The sequence below is a fragment of the Rhipicephalus sanguineus genome, chromosome 1 (assembly GCF_013339695.2).
Source record: "Rhipicephalus sanguineus isolate Rsan-2018 chromosome 1, BIME_Rsan_1.4, whole genome shotgun sequence".
Lineage (NCBI taxonomy): Eukaryota > Metazoa > Arthropoda > Arachnida > Ixodida > Ixodidae > Rhipicephalus > Rhipicephalus sanguineus.
In genome coordinates, this window is record NC_051176.1 from 44,563,270 (window position 1) to 44,587,917 (window position 24,648).

The 24,648-nt window shown below is 47.1% G+C and overlaps 1 protein-coding gene across 1 annotated transcript in view; it reads right to left on the minus strand.

The window, feature by feature from the left end:
- LOC119390841 (tetratricopeptide repeat protein 30B) overlaps positions 1–24,648 on the minus strand; it is a 63,710-nt gene that overhangs the window by 10,723 nt on the left and 28,339 nt on the right. The window contains exon 6 of the mRNA XM_037658557.2: positions 13,285–13,388. Within this exon, the coding sequence (XP_037514485.1) occupies positions 13,285–13,388 (104 nt within the window). The remainder of the gene's footprint in view (positions 1–13,284; positions 13,389–24,648) is intronic.

Consider the following 24,648-nt stretch of genomic DNA (forward strand, 5'->3'; position numbering starts at 1 on the left):
TTTCCCGCTGCGCAAACCTAAACGGTCATAACTGAAGTGCGGATTCGTAAGCGCAAAAGATTATTCAGCCTTTTGACAGTTTCACGAGTGGTGTATACGCTCCTCTAAAACAGAAACGACAGCTCGTTCCTAGTTTCTTCCACTAATTTGAAACCAGTTCCCTTTACAAGTTCCTTTAATGGGAAGGGAACGTGCTTTCGTTACACCCAGAACAATGGAACCCGTCGTTACATTAACGTTACATTTCATTTTATTAAAATATAGTGTAGGATAATACTGAGGCGAAATGAAGCGAGCAAGCTAATGTTCACAGTGAACTCCGTATATTATACCACTATTAACATCGCCAGCATCAGAATATTTCGAGGTAAAGTGTCTAAAGAAACGCTCCTAGAAGAATTTTTTTTACAGAGCGCTGGACATACTTCAGACATTATTAACTGCGACTTTCGTGCTCGCCTATTACAACTGCAACACATGTGGATCTTTCGACATCGGTCTCGATATGCGCACTCGGGATGCTGTGCAGCTTATGTTCAAATAGAAAGTTCCTCACATGAACCAATATAATTGCATTTTTTGTACACGGAACCGCACTGAAAGGAACAAAACACATTCGTCTAATGAGTACTATTTGATATTGCATTAAGAGTGGAAGATAATGTAAGGTTACATATTCTAAACTTAGTAAAGTCCCTTGTTTGAACACATTAAGAGTTATATGTCGATGTTGGTGTCCTACATAGAAAACTGTTTTCCCGCCAGCACTTCGTTGGCACTCTTGAAGAACCGTTGCATGGAAGCGGTTGAGGGTACTACCGCTTTATACAAGAGTATATGTGGCCCAAGGTCGCCGGGCCGAAGGCAGGTTCAGCGGGCATAACAAGTATGCATCGCCGAATGTTTGCGTGCTGTTTATTGCATAACCGAGACGTTTCCAGTGCGACGGCTGTCGAACTGAAATGGGCCGCCAGCCGTGGACATAACTCGCATGTTTGCAATGTATAAAATACAAATCAGTGATAAATAGGCAGCATTAGACAAGTATACAAAGTTATAATGAACACCGTAATCACAACACATAAAACACTGTTAAAGAAAGGTACAGTGATTTTTTATGACACAAAATCTTGTCCGAGAGATTAACATAAAAGAAATTAAAAGTAAAGAAAGCATATAAATAAAGAAGCACATATGATGAGCATTTTACACAAGTACTGATAGTTGCTGGTAATCGTGTTTCTTTAAGGAATGTGATATGCTTCTCTGTTTCATGTGCAATGGTATGTTATTCCAAAATTTTATGTCACTGAATTCAATTAATATTTCGCCATATGCATTTCTTGTCGATGGCATAATAAACTTACCAAAGGTTTTGTTACGCGTTACTCAGGCTGCTCTACGTAATATATCAAATAGATGATTGTTACCTACTATACTATTTACATGTTTTACCATGTTTATTTCACGTAAAAAATCGAACGGAAGTATGCGTAATTTCAAAAAATTGGCTTCATAGCGCTTACTAGCGCTGTGAATCGCTCGAGTGCTACGCACACCATTCTGTGCATTGCAGGCGTCGCGAACCAAGCGAAATGCCAACAGCCCCGTTGCGACAAGCGAAGCCAGCCGCAGTGCACCTGCCAGCCCTGCATACGGAAAAGCTCCGACCGAGGGGCCAGCGCGCGTGACCGAGGCAGAAAGCGAGGCTGCAGGCCAGTGACTTGCGATATCGACAGACTCCGCGTTTGCTCTCTTTCGTCCTCTGTCGCTCTACTGGTTACGCCGTTGCCAGCCAATGGCGACGCCGCTCAACGCAGGAATGGGCGCCTAAGAGCTGCACTCTAAAATGCTGCTTTCTACTGTCTTCGAGTTCTGGACATTGTAACAGCATATGAAGAACCGTAAGTGGCTTACCCCATATATCACAGCTGGGTGCGTCAGCGCCGGTCAAGAGGTAATAATAATAATAATATCTGGGGTTTAACGTCCCAAAACCACGATATGATTATTAGAGACGCCGTAGCGGAGGGCTCCGGAAATTTCGACCACCTGGGGTTCTTTAACGTGCACCTAAATCTAAGTACACGGGCCTCAAACATTTTCGCCTCCATCGAAAATCCAGCCGCCGCGGCCGGGATTCGATCCCGCGACCTCGGTCAAGAGGTGTGCACGTGTACTGTGTGTGTGTCCTATTCGAAGTCGACAGAGTGTTACATCTGCACGACATATGTTTGATGTGGGTGGTCACTTACCGAGGTCTAGCTTGATCCCGTGTAATTTATTTTGTATGTGTCGGTCCCATAATGCCTGCCAGTAAGCCCTGAGCTTTTTCTCAAAAGGGGCCTGAAGTACATTGGAGACAGCTGTGCATGATGCGGCAGCATTTGCATGGGCCTATGCGGCAAGCACGCGAGCCAGTGCGTTGCCCTCGATATCACGATGCCCCGGCACCCAGCATTTTACAACATGCTATTTGACCGAGTATATGGTGCACAGGAGTGAGAACAGCGACACAATGACAGAACTTTTTTTTATTTTTTGAGGGTTTTTAAAGCTCTCACCACGCTTAAGGAATCCGCATATATCACTGCATTTCTTATTTTCATTTTGTTAATATGTTTTACTGCCACCAGAACTGGGTAGGCCTCTGCTGTTAGTATGCTTGTGTTAGGGTGCACAGTACCAGAGTGCTAATAGGATTGTCTGACGACTGCGTAGGACACGCCCGCATGGGATTTTGACGCACCCCTAAACAATTCTGCGCAAGAGCATTTTTGCTGCATTTCACGGAAGTACATCTGCGTGTGCAGGGAGGGGGGTCATGCTTTGTGACATGTACAAGAGGTGAAAAAATCCGTAAACAGGGGGTGGGTGCTCGAGCCAACGTTTCGACAAGTGGACTTGTCTTCTTCAAGGCTGAAACGTATAACCGTTCCAGCCATGTACAAGAGGTGTATCACAATCTATAACGTGCCATTCCCATGGCAGGGCCTGTAAATTAGGAGTCATTAAGCGGTGTTCGAGCAGAGGGCATCTGCTTCTTCAGCCAGTGCTCGTGCACGCAGCAAAAAGCGTTCTTTCATCGAGGGTCGGTGGTGAAAGAGCTGAGAACTGGACAGGTCATTTACGGCGCGACTTTCGGTATAATGAGTGCTTGCATACACTTTCAGGAAATACTTAAAATTAGGGGTGTGCGAATATTCGAAATTTCGAATATTTTTTTAATAGTGTTGCTATTCGATTCGATTCACACTGTAATTTTACTATTCGAACAGTTCGAACTTCAAAAAGACAAATACAGTCAACTTCCGATTGAAAGTTACCCCTTCAAATTTTTAATTTGCTTCACCTCGTTACATTCTCGTATTGTGGCAAAGCTGCCTTTCAAGTTCTGTTAAGGTCGAACTTAGCGAAGAGTCTACGTCCGACTGGAAGTGGTCCCTAGATTTTCAATATGCTTCATCTCATTACAACCCCGTATTGCGGCAAAGCTGCCTTTCAAGCTCCGCTATGGTAGCAAATGTATTAGCTCAAGAAAACGCTGGTTCCAACATGGAGATGAAAGATGTGGCAGAGGTGGGGGCTCAATTAATGCTGTTTTCAACCTAAAATTTGGGCAGGAAGTCCGAAAAATCGAACGCCGAAGCTTTTTAGCACCAAAATTTCAGATGTTCCTATATATCGACGTCTACGAGGCAGATTTGGAACTCCGGACATGAAGGGAGCACACTCTTTTCCGCCACATCAGTTGGGCTTCCACAGAAGTTGAAAGAGATGGAGAGGCTGAGGAAATGGCATCTTTGCTTATCACGTGTAAACTGCTGTCGGCAACACTTTCGTTGCGCCAAATCATCATCATCATCATCATCATCATCTGCTTCGTCATTCATCATCGTCATTCATCAACCTAGCGAAAAGAAACATTTTCATGTTGCTATCGCATAAGGATATGCCTAGGAATCCTCTCCAACTTTTTTTTCTGCAATTTCGCTTCGAACTATTGGAAAAATATTCTAGAAATATTCGAAAAATATTTCATTCGATTTGCACTCCCACTTCAATATTCGAATTCGCTTCGCACCCAAAATTTTGCTATTCGCACAGCTCTACTAAAAATATAAGTATGACCTCTGTAAATGTAGCGACCACTCGTCTGATTCCACGCAGAGCCTTTCTACAGGGCTCGTCTAGAAGGCGCCAGTGGCTAGGCGGATGCACAAATGGTGAATCGGATCAAGCATTTTCAGCGCACTGGGTGCGGCAGAGTGATGCACCACACTGTCATAGTCCAAACATGTCCTGAAAAGACTCTTGTACAGGTCCATTAAGCACTTCCTATCGCTACCCGTGTTGTGTGTGACAGTATCTTTAGGATATCTATTGTTTTTAGGCACTTAGCTTTAAGGTACTTGATATCGCGGGTGAAGCTCATTTTGTAAACAAGGATGATGCGTACACTTATATTCTTTGTTGATCTGTATGTGTTGTCCATCAAGTGTAAGCTCAGGACCTAGTACAAAGATTTTCTAATAAATAACAAACGAGCTTTTAAGGAGGTTTAAGGAGGTCGCTCACAGATTAATAGGTTGGCTGATTTAAATCTTATTGGAACGTCATCAACGTATACAGAGTAAAACATTGCGGGAGGAATCAACGTGCGAGAGTTGATTTTCACATTCAAGAGGGTGCAAATAAGCACGCCCCCTTGCGGCACACCAGTTTCTTGAGTGAACGGTTTTGACAAAGCATTTCCCAGCCTAATGCGAAACGTGCGATAGACAAATAACTTATCTATTGTTTTGAACATCCCACCATGTTCACCCAACGTGGACAAGTCTTTGAGGATTCCTAATGACCATGTTGTGTCATAGGTTTTCTCGAGGTCGTGAAATACGGAAAAACTGTTTATGGATAAAGGCATCATTCCCTCGACGCAAACAAGGGGGTCCAGTGTTGACCGACCCTCCATGAAACCACACTGAAGTGGGTCTAGGAGCTTGTTGCTTTCGCGAAAACAGAGCTTACAGAAGCAGCTTGTCAGTGCTATTGGCCTGACATGTATTAGAATGACATGACATGTATTAGAATGATAACGGCTTCTTTCCAAGACGTTGAAATGTACCCAGATGCCCACATGGTGCTGTGAAGGGACAGAAGTGCATTTAGTGCTTCAGGGTGTAGGTTCTTGAGCATCTCATACATGATGTGATCACCGCCGGGTGCTGAGTTGTTACAAGAACTCAGAGCGGCCTTGAGTTCTTCTACATTAAACGGACGGTTGTCAGGTCGATTTCTAATAAACTTTCGTTCAAAGCGTTCCCACTCTTCGCGTTTCTTAAACTTCAGGAAGTTGGCTTATAATGGGATGCGCTAGAAATATGTTGAACGTGTTCACCCGGAAAGTTTGCCTAGTCTTCCATGTTATTGCCTTCAGTATTTACTAAGAGCAGTGGTTGTGTTTCCTGGCCGTTTAATTTGTTCAGGCTACTCCACACCTTACTCTCATCCGTATAAGTGCTCATGTTAGATATATACTTTTCGACACGCTCGCCTGCCCTGCGACTTGGCTTTCTTGACATTAACAAGGTTCTCAGATGTTGGATGGTCACGAAGTAGTCCCCAAGCTTTATTCTGTTTTTTCCTTGCTTCCCTACATTCTTCATTCCACTAAGGTATACGGTGTTTTCTGACTTGTCCGTTATTTAGTTTAATATGTTTTTCAGCAACGTCAGTCATAAAATGTGTTGCTGCGTCTTCTATGCTAAAGGAAGCAATGTCATCCCACTGTAAATATGTATGTTATTGGAACAGCTCTCAGTTGGATAACTTGATTTTTCCAACGGACAAGCAGCGACCAATTGTCTCGTTTCGTTTAACCTATTACCACATGGAAGTGATCACATCCGTATGGGTTCTTAATAACCCACCAGTCAAGATACAAAACTAGAGTACTGCATGAGATGCTTTAGTGGATAGATGATCATGTTTGGTGCGTAGCATTGAAGTATGCTTGTTTGTTTTTGTTCAGCGGACATACACCAGTGGAGAATAGGAAATTCTCCACTGGAAATAGAGTGTTATGTGCATTTAGGTCTCTGACTAGTAAACAAGCTTTGGGAAGCTCATGAATTTGATTTTGGAATTCAGTTTTCACAAGTCTATAACCCGGAGGAACGTATACTAAAGTGACAGTGATTAGCTTCTTAAAAAGCACCGCTTGAACAGCAATAGCTTCCAGATGAGTTCTCAGATGGAGTTGCTTGCATGCAACACTATCAACTATAATTGCCACAACGCCGGACGAAGTGACTGTGCCGTCACGATCCCTGCAGAGTATACCATATTTTCTGAGGAAGTTAGTGTGTGTAGGTCAAAGGTGTGTTTCTTGAACACACATCACTTTTGGACTGGATTTATGCAGGAGCTCTGCAATCTCATCTGGACTGTGCAGAAGACCTCTGACGTTCCATTGTAATACCTGTGTATACATCTTGAGTGGTATGTTAGTGTTGTGTGTTTACAGAGACCTCATGTTGCGTAGCTCTTTCCAGGCTTCGTAACAGGAATTTTTTTTATTTCTGAAGCGGTCGACAGAGTCACGCCGCTCCTTTAGCGCGTTCTGCGCCACCTCTCTCAAACTTGTGTCAATCGCTTCTTGTGGGGCCCCGATGTACGTTCGTCAAAGAGGCTTCGCCTGAGGGGGCAGAGCCTTTGGACCCACCTGCCCAGAGGTTGGTGGGTCCTTCTTGAGAAATAGTGATGCAGCACTGTCTGCAGCCACTGAGGGGGCAGTTGGCTTCACTGCCAGTAATAATAATAATATCTGGGGTTTAACGTCCCAAAACCATGATATGATTATGAGAGACGCCGTAGTGGAGGGCTCCGGAAATTTCCACCACCTGGGGTTCATTAACGTGCACCTAAAGCTAAGTACACGGGCCTCAAACATTTACGCCTCCACCGAAAATGCAGCCGCCGCGGCCGGGATTCGATCCCGCGACCTTCGGGTCAGCAGTCAAGCGCCATAACCACTAGACCCGTGGCGGGGTTTCACTGCCAGCTTACTACGTGTGGGCTGGACAGCCGCCGGGAGCCGTTGTGACGAATTTGTAAGCATATACTCTCTACCGCTTTTATAGAGATGCTTTTATTGATGGGCTTTTATAGATGTGTCAAAGGACATCATATCTATGTTGATGTCGCCCATAATTAAAAGCTTATAGCTAGGGGAAAACTTGAAGAGTAGAGTCTCCAAGAAAGACAAAAAAAGTCACAGTTTCGCCGCAAGGGCGAAGCAATAAATGCGATAGCAAGAAACTAATGCTATACGAAGTGAGGCTCGCCAATGGATACTGTCAGTTTGAACAGCGCTCCTGTTGCAAAGGCGGCCGAAGCAGCGAAGGAAACTAGCGTGCTTCAAGTGTCGAGCTGTGACACTTGATAGTTCGCGCTCATCTTCTGTTTGTTCGTTTAGCGGCGTCCCTTGAGCTCGAGTGACTTTCGTACGCTCCGTAACATGAGCGCGGACATCGCGGTGAAACCTTGAAACATCCCTCTTCCCCTCACCACGAGAAAACCGCGCGAGCAGACAGCGGAAGGGCAAGGTTCTCCCTGCCCAAATATAAGAATAAGCGAGCGAGCGAGCCGACGACTTTTAAAAGCGCCCGTCGCGCTCCTAGCGCTATCTCGCTGGTAATGAAGAAACGCTTATAAGCTCCTGCCGTCTCTGAGTCCGTCCAGCGGTAAAGGGTGTGTATATAACGCTCGCCGTTAGCTACGTGCAGGACCTGCGTTTCGTGGCGTAGTGGTTAGCGCCACTCGCTGCGGAGCAAGGTCCCTGGTTCGATTCCGCGCTTCGGAAGCATTTTTCTGAATTATTTTTTGGGGCTTATATATATATATATATATATATATATATATATATATATATATATATATATATATATATATATATATACCTACTTATACATATACGGTGCATGACGGTAGCGACGGCAAAATCCAGCCGAGACTGTCCATATAATTGCTATCGCAATAATAAATGACTTTTACTTCCCATGGCTGGTCTATATATGAAAGCAGTAATTGTTTTTTCAATTACCAGTACTAGGCATTGAACATCATCGTTAATAACACAATACTCTTCTAGTACCGCGTGAGAAAATGTTTCCTTCAAATAAATAGCAACTTCGCCCCCTTCTTATTAACCCAACATAAATGTTCTGAATTATATCCTGGTAGGAGAGGCAATTTATCATTTTTAGTTATTCATGTCTCCGAGCATAACACCACATCGAAGTTAACAGATAATGACTCTAGAAACAGAGTAATGTCATCTACCTTCATTCTTATACTTCATGCATTCATATGTAACGCGGCAAATTATTTATCAGAACTGGAAAATCTCAAATTGAAATCAGTGGCGGTAGCTTAATTGGGATTGTTATTTGAAACGTGATGCATTATGACTAAACTGAGTCACTGAACATCCTGCTCTGATATGGTAAATATCTTTCTGATCTGAAATGCGGACTACAGGCGAGTCCTCATTCGTGCGTGCAAACACCCGTCCACTAAGTCTATATGTATTATGTATTTCCACGTAGCCTCTTTTTTTCGTTTACAGTGGCTGAGAGCAATGCCTTATTGCGCTTGGTAAGGTACCCGTTTACGTAGATTAGCCTTCGTTCCCGCTGAGCCACCATAGGGGTGTCTAGCCTTTTCCCCCTGTATTTTCGAACAAAGCCTTGCGCATGTCTCTTCTTACAAAATGAGCGATAATGTTCTGGATTCCAGGCTTCGGTGTGCGGACCCAGTGACATGCGTCAATATCAATTACATCCATCTTTTTGCCAACGCCTTCGCCTATCTTCTGTATGACTGTCACTGGATCAGCGCCGGCAGGTACTCCTTTACCCTCAAGCTGTTTAAGCGCATGTACTGCTCCATATCTTCGCACTTTTGCGACAGCATCCTATTTTCTTCCTTTAATTCCATGTTTCTTTGGGTTAGTTCCTCCATTTCTGCTCTCACTTGCTTGTTTCATCTGTCAATTCTTTCACTTCTTTACAGGCGTCAGTGCTAAAGGACACACTCTATTTCAGCTCACGACTTTCAGCCGGAAAGTCATGTTTACAGTTTTTAAAGGTCCTTATCAGCTCAAGCAGGTCACTTGCGCCGGTCGGTTCTTTTTCATAATGCTTACTGTCATCGTTCATATCTTTAGCAGCAGCATGCTTCCCCATTTCCAAAAAAAAGCTTTAAAATCGACACTTTGCTCTGTTCGGCAGCCGTGCGCCAGTTGAAATTTCAACGGGTTACTGTATAATTTCTTATCTGAAAACATTCAGTGCGTTAGATGCTTGCGAATAGTGCACAGCTGCCGACCTGAGCTAGGGTCCGATTGTGGTAGGATTTTATATCCCGCCGCAGGCCGTCATCATCCCGTTGCGCAGGCGCACCAGTGGTCCCACGCAGACAGTGATGCGCTGGAAAAGTACGGTTTCGACTACTGCTACACAATTTTATTTCACTTGAGTTTATTGTTATGTCAAGTCGATTAAATATATAATAATCTGGGCGAGCCTTCAGTATACAGTACCAAGCATTCTGCTCACTGTTTTGTAAAATGGCGAAATTGAGTTTTTTATTATTATAATGGAAATTATTAGGAGCCATCCTAAAGACGTTAGCAAGGGGATTCGAGTAACTTTGTTGTAAAGATTGCTCTGTTTTTGCCATTAATGTCCCCACGAGCCGTTTTATGCTATTTTCCACATTCACTTAATTTTCTTTTGTCTTAACCATTAAACGCCCATAAGGTATGTATTATAAACACTAATGCAAGATTCTTTGATTACACGGTTTATTGTCCAAAGAAGATAATGCAATGTCAAACGTTTCCTAATATGATGCAACATAAAAGTGTTAGGGTGGGAATATACTTGCCTATGGGCGTTTGTCAGAACCCTACTTGTGGTGGAATTCCTAAAAGCATGACGCGGTGCAAATATGAATATTGCACGTAGAGCAAACAATCGTCGATCACTTGTCATCTGCTCACTTAAGCAGCACCGGCAGCGTTTGTATAATGTGCGAAGGTTGACGTTCTTATAGGAAAAACCGGTACAGGTGAAAGCCGCACTTCAGCTGTTACACCGAATGTTTTTCCTGCTACCTTCGAAAGCCTTGGGCTGCGTGCGTGGCTGCCTTTATCTTCCAGTGTATCCGTCCAGTTCTGCGAGGAGCCAACGCCTTGCATTGCAGTCGTATACGGTCATTGTCTGCTGCATCACCATTCGAGCGAGTAATTATGGACAAAGGTTCGTCGACATCATCGTCTTCCTGGCTGTCTCAAGCATCCGTTTACATCACCACGTAAAGAAAAGTACGAATCCGGAGCCTCTTCAACAGCCAAGCGCGTTTCCATCTAGAGAAAGAGAACATCGCACCCCGAGGACTATCATCGCGGAAGGCCCGTAGGGAAGTGTATTCCCACTGCATAATTGCAATTCAAATGTCCAGAACTTTAGTTCCTCGTTACATTAGGCTGTCAAAGTGAACCAGATAATAGCCCTACACTTGAGCCACTCAATAAATACATTTGCTCAGCTTTCTCACTGCGGCAAATGCATTCATCCATAGAGTTATTGCAGCTGGTGAAAACGCGCGCGATGAACTGTCACGCGGAGAGAGAAGTGCCTGTGGCGCCAACGGGAACTCTGGGGCCGGGTATCTGGTTGCATCGGCGTCGCTAAATTATTTTTCGACATGATTCTCAAGAATTGCGCGAGATGTAGCAACTGAGGGTGCAGGAATGGGGCATCTTGGAGACAGTGGTGTTGAAACGAGGTGGGAAATACCTTCCCTACGGGCATTTAAAGGATAACAGGTGACATGACAATATTTCATGCTTAATTGTCATAGCAATTAGGGGTGCCACCTGTATTGTGTTTCTATACTATAAATGTTTGATACGGAACCACCTTTCTGTTTTACTTAGATTTGAATTCGTTTCTTTAGGCATTTCTACTGCTTTGTTTTTTACTTTTACTAATCACCAGATCATCGGAGCGATTAAATGCAATAGCCGGAATAGCGGCGGTGTACTGCGACGCTCTACACAACTTCACAATACTGCTGACACGTTTCTGGGCTGCACATGTTGTCTCGTAGAAGAAAAAATGCTAAAAGATTGCACGTTACTGACTATGTCGATAACGAAAGCTACACGCCAGCAAATAACTAGAATGTGAAAAGTCATTGCAGTTTTATGTCCTCTACATCTGCACGATGCGTCATAAGAAATGTTGCTACTAACCGTGTTGCTCCTCTACGCGTCTTCGGCAATACGTTTACAGACAAGGTAAAACTAAACAGCGGTATTTGCGCCATCGCGAGGAGGCTTCTTATTCATGTGCTTGTAGTTAGATGACAACCAGCTAGTTGGTCGCCATGCAGAGCACGACTAGCATGGATTACACCAGCGTCCAGTGCCATGTCTGATTATGGGCCCAGTGTCGCGCTGGATACTGGGGCGCTGGAGCGGCGTTTTACTTGGAGGCGCTGGGCACTTCAGTGCAAAACGGCTCTACAGCGTTAAAACGGCGGTGCCTATCCGCTATAAATAAATATATTTGTAAAGGCAGCAATGTAGAAATCATGAGTGCAATAAAAAAAAGCCGTGTAAAACAAAACAAAAAAAAAGTTCCGCACACCCTACGCCTTGTGGGTATCGGTTTCATGCGAAGCAATCAGCGAGTGGTTGTCCACATAGAGTTTCTGCAATACTTACTAGAGGGAACTCTGGCGCTAGTGTCTATGGGAGCTGCAACGCATGACGCTTCAGCCAGCATGGGAATGATGGGTAGTACACAAATTTGTCTAAACTTCGTACTTTCGGCTCCGTTTGGCTCCGCGTCGGCTGCATCCGCTTTGTCGCAATATGAAGTTCAGCAAAAGTCAGCAGTTCCACTTCACTACTTTAACTTTTTGAGGGTCACCAAATCAAACCGGGTCACGAAGTTCACAACGGTCTATTCTTTTATCCAAAACGAACCCAAAACACAGCAATAAACAAAGCCACAAGGACGTTTCAAGCCGCAAGCACGAAGACTAGGCAAATTTGTGTAGTACCCATCATTCCCATGGTAGCTGAGCGATCGCAGCGCCAGAGTCGCCTCTAGTTAATTTTAGGAAACTCTATGGTTGTCCATGCTGCATTTCTTGGCTTGTAGCTGAGGGCTACGAGGTCTATGTTACAAAATAAGCTAGCCAACATTGCAGCACAATTGACGCTGCACTGACATTGCACCTTCACAATTTATTTTTCGGAAGCAGTTTGAAGACGGGGTGTGGCTCTGTGGTAGAATATCTGAATGCCACGCAGAATGCCTGGGTGCGATTCCGGTTGTGATCTCGATTTTTATTCTTTGCATTCCTCGCATTACCGCGACCAATGTCGGCGTTTCTTTACGCTCTCGCATTTAAATTAACAATGTCTGTTCTCGCCATTCCTGGGCAGATATAAACTGTCAATCACCTGTGGCACATGCCCGCTTACCGTAGCCCGTGGTATACGGGTATGTGCCACACGTGTCTGGAGGAAAGGGTTTCATGACGTATGCGAGAGAATTTCCAGGTTCTATGGCGTAGACTCCAAACCCGCACTTTTCTTTCCCCTGCGTTACGCCACAAAATTTACCCCGGGATGTACCCTAATTCGCACTGCAAGTTTTGTTCTGTCAGGCGAGCGGACCTTAACCACATTATGTGGCAATGCAAAAGTCACTACCCTCCCCAGAGCCTTCGTAAACAATTAGGTAGTCAGGAGCTGTGGGAGGCTGCCATGCGCAGCTACAACCCCGCACTTCAGGAGGCTATACTGAGGTGGGCTGAGGTGGTAGAGGAGGCCTACCGCGAATAGGATCCCTCACCTTCATCTCGCAGCCCCTTTCCCTTAAGATGGGATAAATAAACTTATTTCTCTCTCTCTTCACGTTATTGATGCCATGACTAGACAGTCATATTCGTCAAACCTTCTTACCCTCCAATGCCAATATTAGTCTACACCAAGATAAGAAGGCGATCACGAGAGCACCCAGACGTAGGTGGATAGATAGATACGTAGATAGAAACGCTCAAAGTGCCAAAGGTTCGCTAAGAAATGCTTCGCATTTAATAGCGTAAGCCTTTGGTGCAACGCCTAAAATAGCTGATATTTCACGAGAGGCTGCCAGCATAATTTAGCGTGTGCCACAATTGAGGTGAGTCACCCCGTACCTGTAAGTGAGCGCCGCGTGTTCGGCCAGCAGGTCGGCGGCGAGGGAATGCTGTTCCAAGCGGCAGCACAAGAGAAGCAGGTTGCCAAATGCCTCAGGCGGTTCCTGCCATGAGGAAAATGAAACATATGCAAAAACATTAAACACGCAGAAAAGCAATACTCATTGGGCATGGTTGGCACAGGACTTCTTAGCCCCAATGGCTTACACCGTAAGAGACATAAATAAGAAATTCAGATCACGAAGCGTCATTATGATTTGCTACCTTTCGCTTGGGTAAGGAAGATAATGTTCCAGAAAGACAAGGAAGTGGCAGCACATTTGAGGCAGCGCGGTGTCCGCCGGATGTATTTCTTAAAACCACTCTTGGAATCGCAGCAGACCTCACGAACATATCGCGATGCTTGTTTAGCTTGCCTTCTCTTGAAATGCTTTCAGTTAAGCCACATGTGAAAGAACATGTAGTGCATGTGATTGTGTTTCATTTTCGCGCTGCGTAATTGTAAACACGTTTGCTTAAGCGGATACAAAGTTCAAACGATCTCTTAGCAGGAATAAAGGATACAGCGATGGCTTGCATGATGATGATATGTGGTTTTTATTTGGCGTAAGAACGAAGCATGGCTAAAGAGCGCCATGTGACTGATAGTGTCATCTTTACGATGATAAGATGTCATATGTAAAGTGCCTATATTCCGCCGACTCCGAAGCAGGATGGCGGGGGGAGGGGTTGCAGAATCACGACAGGAAGAGCATATCATATTGTTCAAAAACAAAATTCCAGTTTTCACAGCGGTGCTGTTTTAGGTTTAGAGTAGGTCCGCGTAGTGTACGCGAACACTTGGGTGGTTTTGCGCCAAAAAATTGTGGAAGCACCACTACCGAGTACAGCAGGTGCAAGGGAAAGTGAAGACATTCGAGGCAGAGAGCGGAGCGAACAAGAGTGCTGAAGGGCGGTGGGGAAGGAGGTTGAAGGCCCGCGGTGGGAGAGAGAGTGGTGCCTAGTTAAACGAGGAGTGCTGAGACAAGGCGGCGGGAAGGAGGATGAAGGCGAGCGTTAAGAGAAAACGCTGCTTGGCGAAGTGGAGAGAAGGAAGGAAAGGAGGCAGACAGGAGATGGGAAGTGGAGAAGGGGAGGAGGAGAACTATATTAAACACAATAGAACTTCGAGGTGAGATTCGAACTCGGGTACGCACGGTTCGAAGGCGAGCGTCGTAACCACTCGGCTATACAGGCGCGGTAGCTCAAAAAGCACTTATGGGAACCATGTGACTGCGTTGGTATGGGCGAGATAACGAGAACGAAATAACGAGAAAGCGAGAAAGAAAGAGTGAAAGAAAGAGAACCAGGGAGAGATAAAGAAAGAGAGAAAGAAAGAGAGAGAGAAAGAAAGATAATGACAGAAAAAGAAAGCCGATCATATCCATGTATAGTACAGTATGGCAAAGGGATGTGGTGTGTGGGCTGGCGGACTACGACTGCAAGCCGGCTTTCGGCCGGAAAGCGCGACAAAACGCCGTCTCTCAAGCAGGTTGGCGGGACAGCGGGACCCATCCGGAAAACCGGGAGGTGTCCCGCCTAAATCGGGACGTCTGTTCCCTTTAGTAATATGGCTGTAAATTGGCCTAAAAACACGCGCTGTATGGAAGCGTGTATATATATATATATATATATATATATATATATATATATATATATATATATATATATATATATATATATATTCATCCGTCATCCTTTCATCATCCTGTCCATCATCCTTTCAAAAGTCGCAGGCGCATTGCAAAGGCCGAAGGGTATTACATTAAATTCATATAAGCTGTCAGGGGCAACAAACGCCGTTTTTGGACGGTCTGGTTCAGCCATCGGCACTTGCCAATATCCAGAGCGCAAATCTAGGGAAGAGAAAAATTCCGCGCCTTGAAGGCAATCCAGGGCGTCATCAATGCGTGGCAGGGGATAGACATACTTGCATGTGATCTTGTTTAGTCGCCGAAAATCTACGCAAAATCTGATTCAGCCGTCCTTTTTCCTCACCAAGACGACTGGAGAAGCCCAATGACTGTGTGATTGCTGAATGACGCCACGTTGCAGCATGTCGTCGACGTGTTGAGTGATGACGTCGCGCTCAGCCTGGGAGACTCGGAGGGACGCTGGCGCAGCGGAGCATGATGACCAGTGTCAATATGGTGAACAACAACTGACGTGTGTCCCAAGGCAGATTGGCCGTGGTCGAAGGAGGCGCGGAAACGGTCAAGGAGTTGAGCGACCTCATTGCGCTGATATTGCGCAAGTGCAGTGTCCACGCTGCGCAACAGTACTTCTTCGTCAGCTAGTGAGGGTGCGGCAGCAGACGTGACGGGCATCAGCGTCGTGTTGGAAGGGGCATCGAAAGGGAAGATGGCATCATAATCGTCAAGACGCCCGATACATTCGCCTTGCAATAAAGTAGAAGGGCAGGGGCACAGATTGCACACGGAAACGGCACTGGAATCACCGGCAAACGTGAGGACGGCAAACGGGACGACAAGGTTCCGGCGACGAGTGCATTCTTTAGACGGCACAAAGAGGGCGGTCGAATCAGAAACAGAGGTACAAGAAATGGGCACCATGGCGACAGAGAAAGCAGAGATGGCGACGTCAGCAGCGACATCCACCTTTTCGGGCGAGCAAGCGAGATCTACATTTGTGGTACGGAACGGAGACAAGGCGAGTTGTGCACGAGCGCAGTCGACGGGACAACCGCATCATTAACGGAAAGGAAGCCCCATCCGAGGATAACTTCATGAGACGCATGTGAAAGGACGACAAATTCGACTATGTAAAGCACGCCTTGAATCACAACACGAACAGTGCATGTGGCCGAAGGTTTGACGTGCTGCGAACTCGCTGTGCGTAGGGAAATGTCAAACAGCGGAGTCGTCACTTTCTTCAGTTTGCGGCACAGTACTTCACTGATTGCACAAACAGCGGCGCCTGTGTCGACAAGAGCGTTTGTGGCGAAACCGTCGACAAACACCGCAATCTCGTCAGGGGGCGAAAGATGAGGCCTTGAAAATTTCGTCGGTGGCGCAGTTCTTGCCTCAGGAACTGCGACTGCTAGTTTTCCTCCTGGGCGTGGTTGGAACGGCGAAGCATGGGGGAAATAGACCGGCGGCGGGGCGAAGGAGATCGACGTGAGGTGAAGTCGGGTCGACGTGAGCGGGAGTCAGGCGCATCAGGTGTAGCATAGGGTTCTGGTTGCTGAGGGATGTAGCCGGAGGGCTGAGCATCACGAAAATAGAGTCCACGGCGGCGATAATAGCGAGCAACATGCCCCGGAATACCGCAGGCGAAGCAGACGGGCCAGTTATCCGGGGTACGCCTAGGGTTCACAGGTGCTCGGGGAGGCGAGAAGGGTACATTTACCGGGTGTACCGGAAGTGGCGACCTGTAGTAGTTGGTGGTTGGGCCGAATGAAGAGGGCGTCGGTAGGGCACGAGCTCGGGTGACGGCTTCGGCATAAGTAAGCGGCGCAGCAACTTGTGCTGGCGGCACCGGCGAAAGGAGAGCCTCGGCAACTTGTGTCTGGATAGCACGACGAAGTGAGTGGTCCAGTGCAGTGGGGGGCTCGTTGATGGTGGCCACAAGGGAGAGCTGACGAGCAACTTCCTCACGGATGTATTGCTGAATTTGTGGCAGCAATGCGGTGTAGTCAGCACCAATACTCCTGGACGCCAGAGCTGAAAGGTCCGCTGTTTGTGTGTTAGCGCGACGTGTAGAAATTCGCTGCGCAGCTCATCAAAACTTTGGCAGAGCTGAATTACATCGGTTACGGTCTGTGGATTTGCTACAAGCATATGAAAGGCGTCATCGTCAATGCCTTTTATTATATGTCGTATTCTGTCAGCCTCCGCTCGGTGAGAGCTCGTAATATTGGTGAGAGCTCGTAAAGCTCTCACCAATTTGTTGAGATCGTCGCCGCAGGCCGTGTTCAGCGCGAAGTTTCTGCATAGCTGGACGACCGAAAAACGACGTCACGGTCTCTTTAAAAGCCGACCAAGTGGGGATATCGGCTTGGTGGTTGATAAACCATAGGTTGGCCAAATCAGTCAAGTAGAAGATGACGTGAGTCAGCTTCGCAGGGTCATCCCACTTGTTAATCGCGCTGGCACGTTCGTAGTCTGCCAGCCAGTCCTCGACATCACGATCTTCAGTGCCGCTGTAGACTGGAGGGTCGCGCAGACGAAATACACCAGAGCACATGACAGACGGGGGGGTGGGGGTGGAAGAGGCTTGTGAGGGATCGACGCGCTCGGTCATTCTTGAATCGGATGGTAGCGTACGGGTGCGGAGCTCCAGGGCGCGGAAGGGTACTACCCAGCACCTCCACAAAATACAACAAGCGTGTTCTCCCACAAACACTTGTTATTATTATGTAGAAGGCGTGAGTCAACCAAGCTGGTTCAGGCAGAAACCCGGCGAGCACGAACACACGAACGTCAACGTCTTCTTTCACGCTGGCACAGAGCTGACACCGATATGCTCCGCTACAACTTAAATATATATATATATATATATATATATATATATATATATATATATATATATATATATATATACATATATATATATATATATATAGAGAGAGAGAGAGAGAGACTACTTGAAGGGAAGGCACGACAGGTCTGGGTATTTTCTATATTGAATAAACTTGCAGCTAGCACATTTTGAAAAGGCAAAATACCTTGACTAACGTTTCAGCCGTCGCACGGCCTTCGTCAGAGTAAGTAGGTCTGTTACAATGCAAAAGCTTTTATGGGCTCACGTGCCGAACTATCGCTACAGCAGCTAGAACAATCGAAATAAAAATAAAACAATTGGTAATCTGTCACAAAAGATTGCGTGAACATGACTGACATGCGATGGGTACATGAATATAAGTTTCGAATTTTCCTTGCTCATCAACACTCATCAACAGATGGCGTCACCATGCACCTAAGCCAACGGGAGAGGGGGGTTTCGACCCCCTCTGCCACGTCGCCGTATGTGGTTGTGCCGTGTGTGTGGAAAAGGGGCTACCCTGGGGGTTCAGCCGATGCCGGGTGTTTGGACCTTTAAGGCCCCACGGCAGAGGCAGCACACCCCTTTGGCCCAGGCTTCACGTAGACGGCACCCCTGCGCTGACCCACTAGGAGGAAATCGGCAGTCGCCCTTTCCTGTCTCTCTCTGCTTATATCATAGCATTTACATTGCAACGTCTGCGGGCAAGAATATAGTGGTTAAATGGACACGCCACTTCGACTGTGGTTCCCTACTCATCGGTGCCACGCCACTTCACTGCCCAACGTACCCTTATGAAGACACCTACGCCTGCCAAGCCACAAGTTCGAAAATATCAGCGAAACCCTTTCGGTTACAGTGGCCATGTACAGCTGGCGTCTGCGTTTTCTTCACGTCTCGTAGCCGCACCTTGTTGGGCTCCGTGTCGGGCGGCTGGCATGGCTACCGAAATACTCACGCACATATGGCCTCCAGTGCATACCCCAAGCTTCCCGATCGCCCTCTTGCAAAGAGATGGCGCACCGAAGAAACTCACAACCTCTTTGTCAAACCTGAAGAAAATTTCCCACGTTTTCCCGTGATCCGTGATCCACATTTGACGTGCAATCAGAGACCCTGAAAAGACAGTCAGAAACATTTCCCCTTTCACTGTAGCGAAGTGCCTCGCTGACAGAATAGGACCAGGTTATAAGGCCACCTAAAATCGTCAGTGGTGACCTGCTGCTTGAAGTACGCGGCCGTGCACAATGTGCAAGACTTTCAAACCTCGTGGTATTCGGTGGTGTTCAAGTTACTTTCACTCCGCATCGCTCGATGAACATAGTCAGAGGAGAGATTTCCGACGAAGGCCTGCTTAACCTGAGTGAAGAAGAGCTCCTAGAAGGGCGGATAGATCGCGAAGGCCTGCTTAACCTGAGTGAAGAAGAGCTCCTAGAAGGGCGGATAGATCAGGATGTGATTCAGTTTCGGTTTTTTCTTTCCGCTTACGGGGCTTCTGGCCTCCTCAGATTGCGCGTCATCATGTGCGTCTTGAAAGACATGCAGCACGGTGTCTGTGCAGTTGGTTTGCGGGTGTTTATTGCGTTGCGTGCGCGTGACTAGCAACCATGATCAGTGGCGAAGGGTCTTCGCTGTGCAGTGATGAGCCACACATAGAAGAAGTGCAACAAAGGCCCATACTGTACGACCCGCGTCTGGCGATGTTTTTCAGTTGCTTCATAAAGGCGGAACAGGTGTTCGTACAAGCTAAACTGGCCGTCCTAGCCACATCACGGCCGGACTAGATGGCAGACGCGACACGCGCTAACGAGAGCGAACGTCGCGTCTCCCCTCTAGCCCAGCAATCTTGAAAGATGCGAAACGCAGTTGCCTTTGGCCTGTCGTAAAAAAATTGCAGTGACTTAGCTCGGCTATGCCAGGGTATACGTAGCGTTAGCAAAGGTTCAGCTGATTATTCTTAGCTTTCCAGGTTGTCCAGGATTATCAGCCTTCTTCTGTTCATTCTTCGTACGCTGAACCGCTAATTGCCAAGCAACTACTTCGGGATCCGATGAGATAAGCCTCTCGGCCATTCTGCGCCGTTGAGCAGCATTTGCGCTCTCCTTCTCCATGGTGTACCCACCTGCAAACGCCAGTCAGAGGCGCTATCAATCGGCTCCAGCGCAGTGTCAGACGGCGACTGCACAGCGAAGGCGAATAGCTGCGCGCGCGCTCGCGCCAGTGTGTCTACCATGGCTACGACGTCACTCCTCTCGAATGCGCAGACCCTGACACATCTGCCCTAAACACAGATTCTGTTGCTATTTTACGGCATTTCTAATTGATGCCGCGTCTAAATGCATTCCTCAATCGAATGTTATGGTTCGCAAACGACGTGTTCCGTTGTGGAAAAATGATGGCCGGAAAGCGCGTAAGAAGCAAAACAGCAAAGCAAAGCGCGTAAGAAACAAAGCATGATTGCCGGAAAGCGCGTAAGAAGCATGGGGGTTGCTTCGCGACTCTCCTACAGCAAAGAACCTCGTTACCTTTAAGCGCATTAAATTCCATGGAAGACGAACACACTGAACAGCTCGACGAGAAAGTTGATAAAAGTTTATATCCAGCATCAACTCTTACACAGATGAGGCTGCAGTATGGAGCAGGGTGAAAAATCGCCAGGCCTGTGTGGAACACGCAGCACAGTCACAGCGAAAGCTGGAAGAGTGGCCTTTCTAGAGCCAGTTGTGGACTCCCTTGGGGCAACTAATAGAAGTAGAAATGCAAGGTACCCAGTACGCAATGAATCATCATAATTGTTTTGAAGTAGGGAAGCACCCACTATGCCACTATTCGTGATTCAGCGGAGAAGCGTGGTACCTGCTACACATCTGTAAGGCATTATGTGCACTTTGTTTGTGCTTTCGCTGATGAAGATGAAGAAATATGGCTAAGCCCTCTGTAATGGGTTGGAAGCACTCAACGACCCACGCGTTGCGCAATTCGCATTTTGTGACGCCTAGTTGTTATTTTACTCTCTACCATGCTATATTACGTATGTTAATGAGATTCCTATCCCGACATGACGCCTGTATAGGGTCTTTACACAGCGAAGCTGTTTACCAAATTCTTCCTTGTGAGTCGATCGCAGAAAACTATCATCATCTTAACAGGTATGTGCCACTGTACGATACCCGAAAACGAGTACAGAAGAGAGAGAAGGAAAGAAAGAGAAAAACATGCAGATGACGGAAAGATATATATATATATATAGAAAGAGAAAGAGAAAAAGTGTTGCCGAAAAAAATTCTTCAAGAGGCGGCATTCGAACCCTCGTGCCCTCGAACCGAAGGCGAGCGTCCTAATCACTCGGCTATCCAGGTACGCCAGGATAGCATAGCCTAGCCTTGTAGAGTATAGCGTAGCAAGGGGGGTGGGAAAGGGAAGTGAGCGTGAGAAGGGGAGATGTGATGGTGAGGAGGGAAAGGAGGGAGAGAGTAAAGCGTTGCACGAAAAGAATGAGATAGAGAAATGGATAAAAAGAAATGCAGAAAAAGAAAGACCGAGAGAATATCAACGATAAGAGAGATAAAAATGATAGAAAGAAAAAGCAAGCAAGCATCGCGTCATCTAGCGACCCCATACCTCACCGCCTGGCCAAGCCGCGCATGCGCAGTAGCCAAACCACGCCCACCGACGGAGACATCACGCGCAACCTCCGCTCTATAGTGCATAGCCTGGCTGCGTACTCCCTAGGAGGAAGCCGCGCATCTCGAAGCTAAACATGTCGGTTGATGGGGAGTACGAGCGGCGACGGGTCCGTGCTTTGCTGTGCCAAGCTTTGTGCAACTTAGTGCAAACTGCCCGCAATTTTTTGCGAAAGAGTTTCAAGACTGGTTTCTTGTGCTTGATTTGTGTTTAAATATGCTTGATTATTAAATTTGGTAATGTCAGTCAAAGTGCAACGGATTCTTTTCCTGTAATAAAGAAAAAAAACAGCACCAGCGTGGCTCTGTGGTAGAGTATTCGTCTGCCACGCAGAGGTCTCGGGTTCGAATCCTATCCGATCATAGCTATTTTTTTCTCATTCCACTTTTTCTTATTTTGCGCGATAGTGGTTACGGACACCGGTGGCAGCGGCGGAGAACTACAGCACCAAAATTGGCTGTTGTGATCTCATAACAGCTTTCGGTGTAAAACAAAAGCCAGAACAGAAGGAAGGAAACAGAAAAAGGAGATGGCAGGGAGGTTAACCAGAAACACTTCCGGTTGGCTACCCTAGACTGGGGGATAGGGGAAGGGGAATAGAAAGACGAGAAATAGAGAGGAGGGAAGAGAGAGAAGAGATGCAATGCATGCACTAGAGCGTGCGGGATTGCACCACAAGTCAGAGGCGTTCGCACAAGCCCGTAGTTCTGAAAAAAAACACAAGAGTGCTTTCACTGCCTTGTGGGCCGTCGAGAGATGTGGACGGTGCTGTAGTAGCACCTGCACGGAAATTGGCCGATCATCCAGTCGCCGCAGTGCATTGGACAGTACTTGTCTCTCCGAGGCAAAACGAGGGCAGTGGCACAGCAAGTGTTCGATGTTTTCTTCGGCGCCGCAGACATCACATGCCGCGCTGTCAGTCATTCCGATTAGCGTTGTATATGCCTTCGTAAAAGCAACTCCCAACCAAATGCGATAGAGAAGCGAAGCTTCGCGTCGATAAAGGCCGGATGGAGGTTGGAGTTGCAGTGAAGGGTTCAGTTGATGTAGTCTGCTGTGTCTTATGCTCGGTGCGTTCCACTCCGTCAGTGTGAGACTGCGGGCCAGTTGTCGAATTTGCCTTGCAGCGTCTGTCCTTGAAAGCGGAATTGGGACGATGTTTGCTTCCTGATGTGATGCGCGAGCAGCGTGATCGGCGGAATCATTTCCACTGATGCCACAGTGGCCAGGTAACCACTGGAAGTCAATATCGTGGCCTTTTTGAACTACGTGGTGGTGAAGTTTCACGGTTTCATATGTCAACTGTTCGTGGCATCCTCGTCGGAGAACTGACCGCAGGCACTGTAACGCCGGCTTTGAGTCAGAAAACACAGCCCATTTACTTGGGCTTTCAGTATCAATAAATTCTAGTGCGCTGCGCAGAGCCACGAGTTCTGCCGCCGTAGACGTCGTCGCATGTGAAGTTTTAATACGCAGAGTTATCCCTTGTGATGGTATAACCACCGCACCACCATAACTGGATGACGTAGTCGAGCCATCCGTATAGATGTGGACGTGGTTACTGTAGTTTTCGTGCAGAAGGAGTAGGCTCAATTGTTTCAGGGCATGTGTCGGTAGGTCTGACTTCTTCCGCACTCCCGGAACCGTTAAGTGAACTCGTGGGCGCCCCGCCACGGTGGTCTAGTGGTTATGGCGCTCGACTGCTGACCCGAAGGTCGCGGGATCGAATCCCGGCCGCGGCGGCTGCATTTTCGATGGAGGCGAAAATGTTTGAGGCCCGTGTACTTAGATTTAGGTGCACGTTAAAGAAACCCAGGTGGTCGAAATTTCCGGAGCCCTCCACTACGGCGTCTCTCATAATCATATCGTGGTTTTGGGACGTTAAACCCCAGATATTATTATTATGAACTCGTGGGCGGCTCAAGCACCACGGAGGGAACACTGGTTTTGACGCAGGTGCGTACCCCGCAGTAAATGATGAGCGATATTTGCCGATAGTGGCACTATATGTCTTACGGGGCCTTTCAGCAGCGAGGCTCGCCAGATGGTGGGAAGGGGTCCTGGCATAATGCCTGAGGTACGTACGCATTGTCTCGGTGATAATGTGTGTCGTGATTGAGTAGTCTTGCGCGATGGCAATGGTTTCAGCCGTTGGCGCGCTGCGGGGTAACCCAAGGCATATCTTAAGAGCTTGGGCTTGAACGCTCTGAATCGTGCGCAGGTTAGTCTTGCCGGTGTTCGATATTGCAGGTAAGCTGTACCGTAGGAATCCAATAAACAGAACCCTGTACAGTTGTAGCATAGATGGTATCGGCACTCCCCATTTCTTTCTTGCAAGTAATCTGAACATGTGACATATAGCAGTCAGCCGCTTCTTCACGTAGTTCACGTGTGGAGTCCAAGACAGGTTTCTGTCAATTATCACTCCCAAGAACCTGTGGCTTCTGCTGAATGATATAAGGTCTCCGTTAATTGATATACCATAGGCAGACATTGGCTTCCTTGTGAATGCTACCACTGCACATTTCCCGCAAGACACTTCGAAGCCTTGTTTACGAAGGTAGCAGGACGTCATTGTGGCTGCCTTCTGAAGGCGGGCGCGAAGCTGAAGCCGTGTCACACCTGAAGTCCAAATGCAGATGTCGTCAGCGTAGATGGAAAGCTTTACGGTGCTTGGTAAGCTTTCGACCAGTCCAATGAGGGTTATATTGAAAAGCGTAGGGCTTAGAACTCCTCCTTGAGGGACTCCTCGGCTACTGTAATACTCAGTTGTCGGGCCATTCTCCGTGGTCACGTAGAACGACCTTCTCTGCAAGTAGCTGCACACCCACATATATAACTTGCCACCAAGACCTACTGTTTCTAGTGCACTCAGGATGGCTTCATGGGAGACATTATCGTAAGCCCCCTTGACGTCTAGAAACAGAGCAGCACACAGTCTCTTACAGGCCTTATGGTGTTCGACATATGTCACCAGATCAACAACGTTGTCTGTTGCCGATCGGCCGCGCCTGAATCCGGCCATGGCATCTGGATAGGTTTCATAGTGCTCCAAGTACCATTCCAGTCGTGTTAGAATAATTCTTTCCATCGTTTTTCCCACGCAACTGGCAAGCGCGATAGGACGGTATGAGGAAA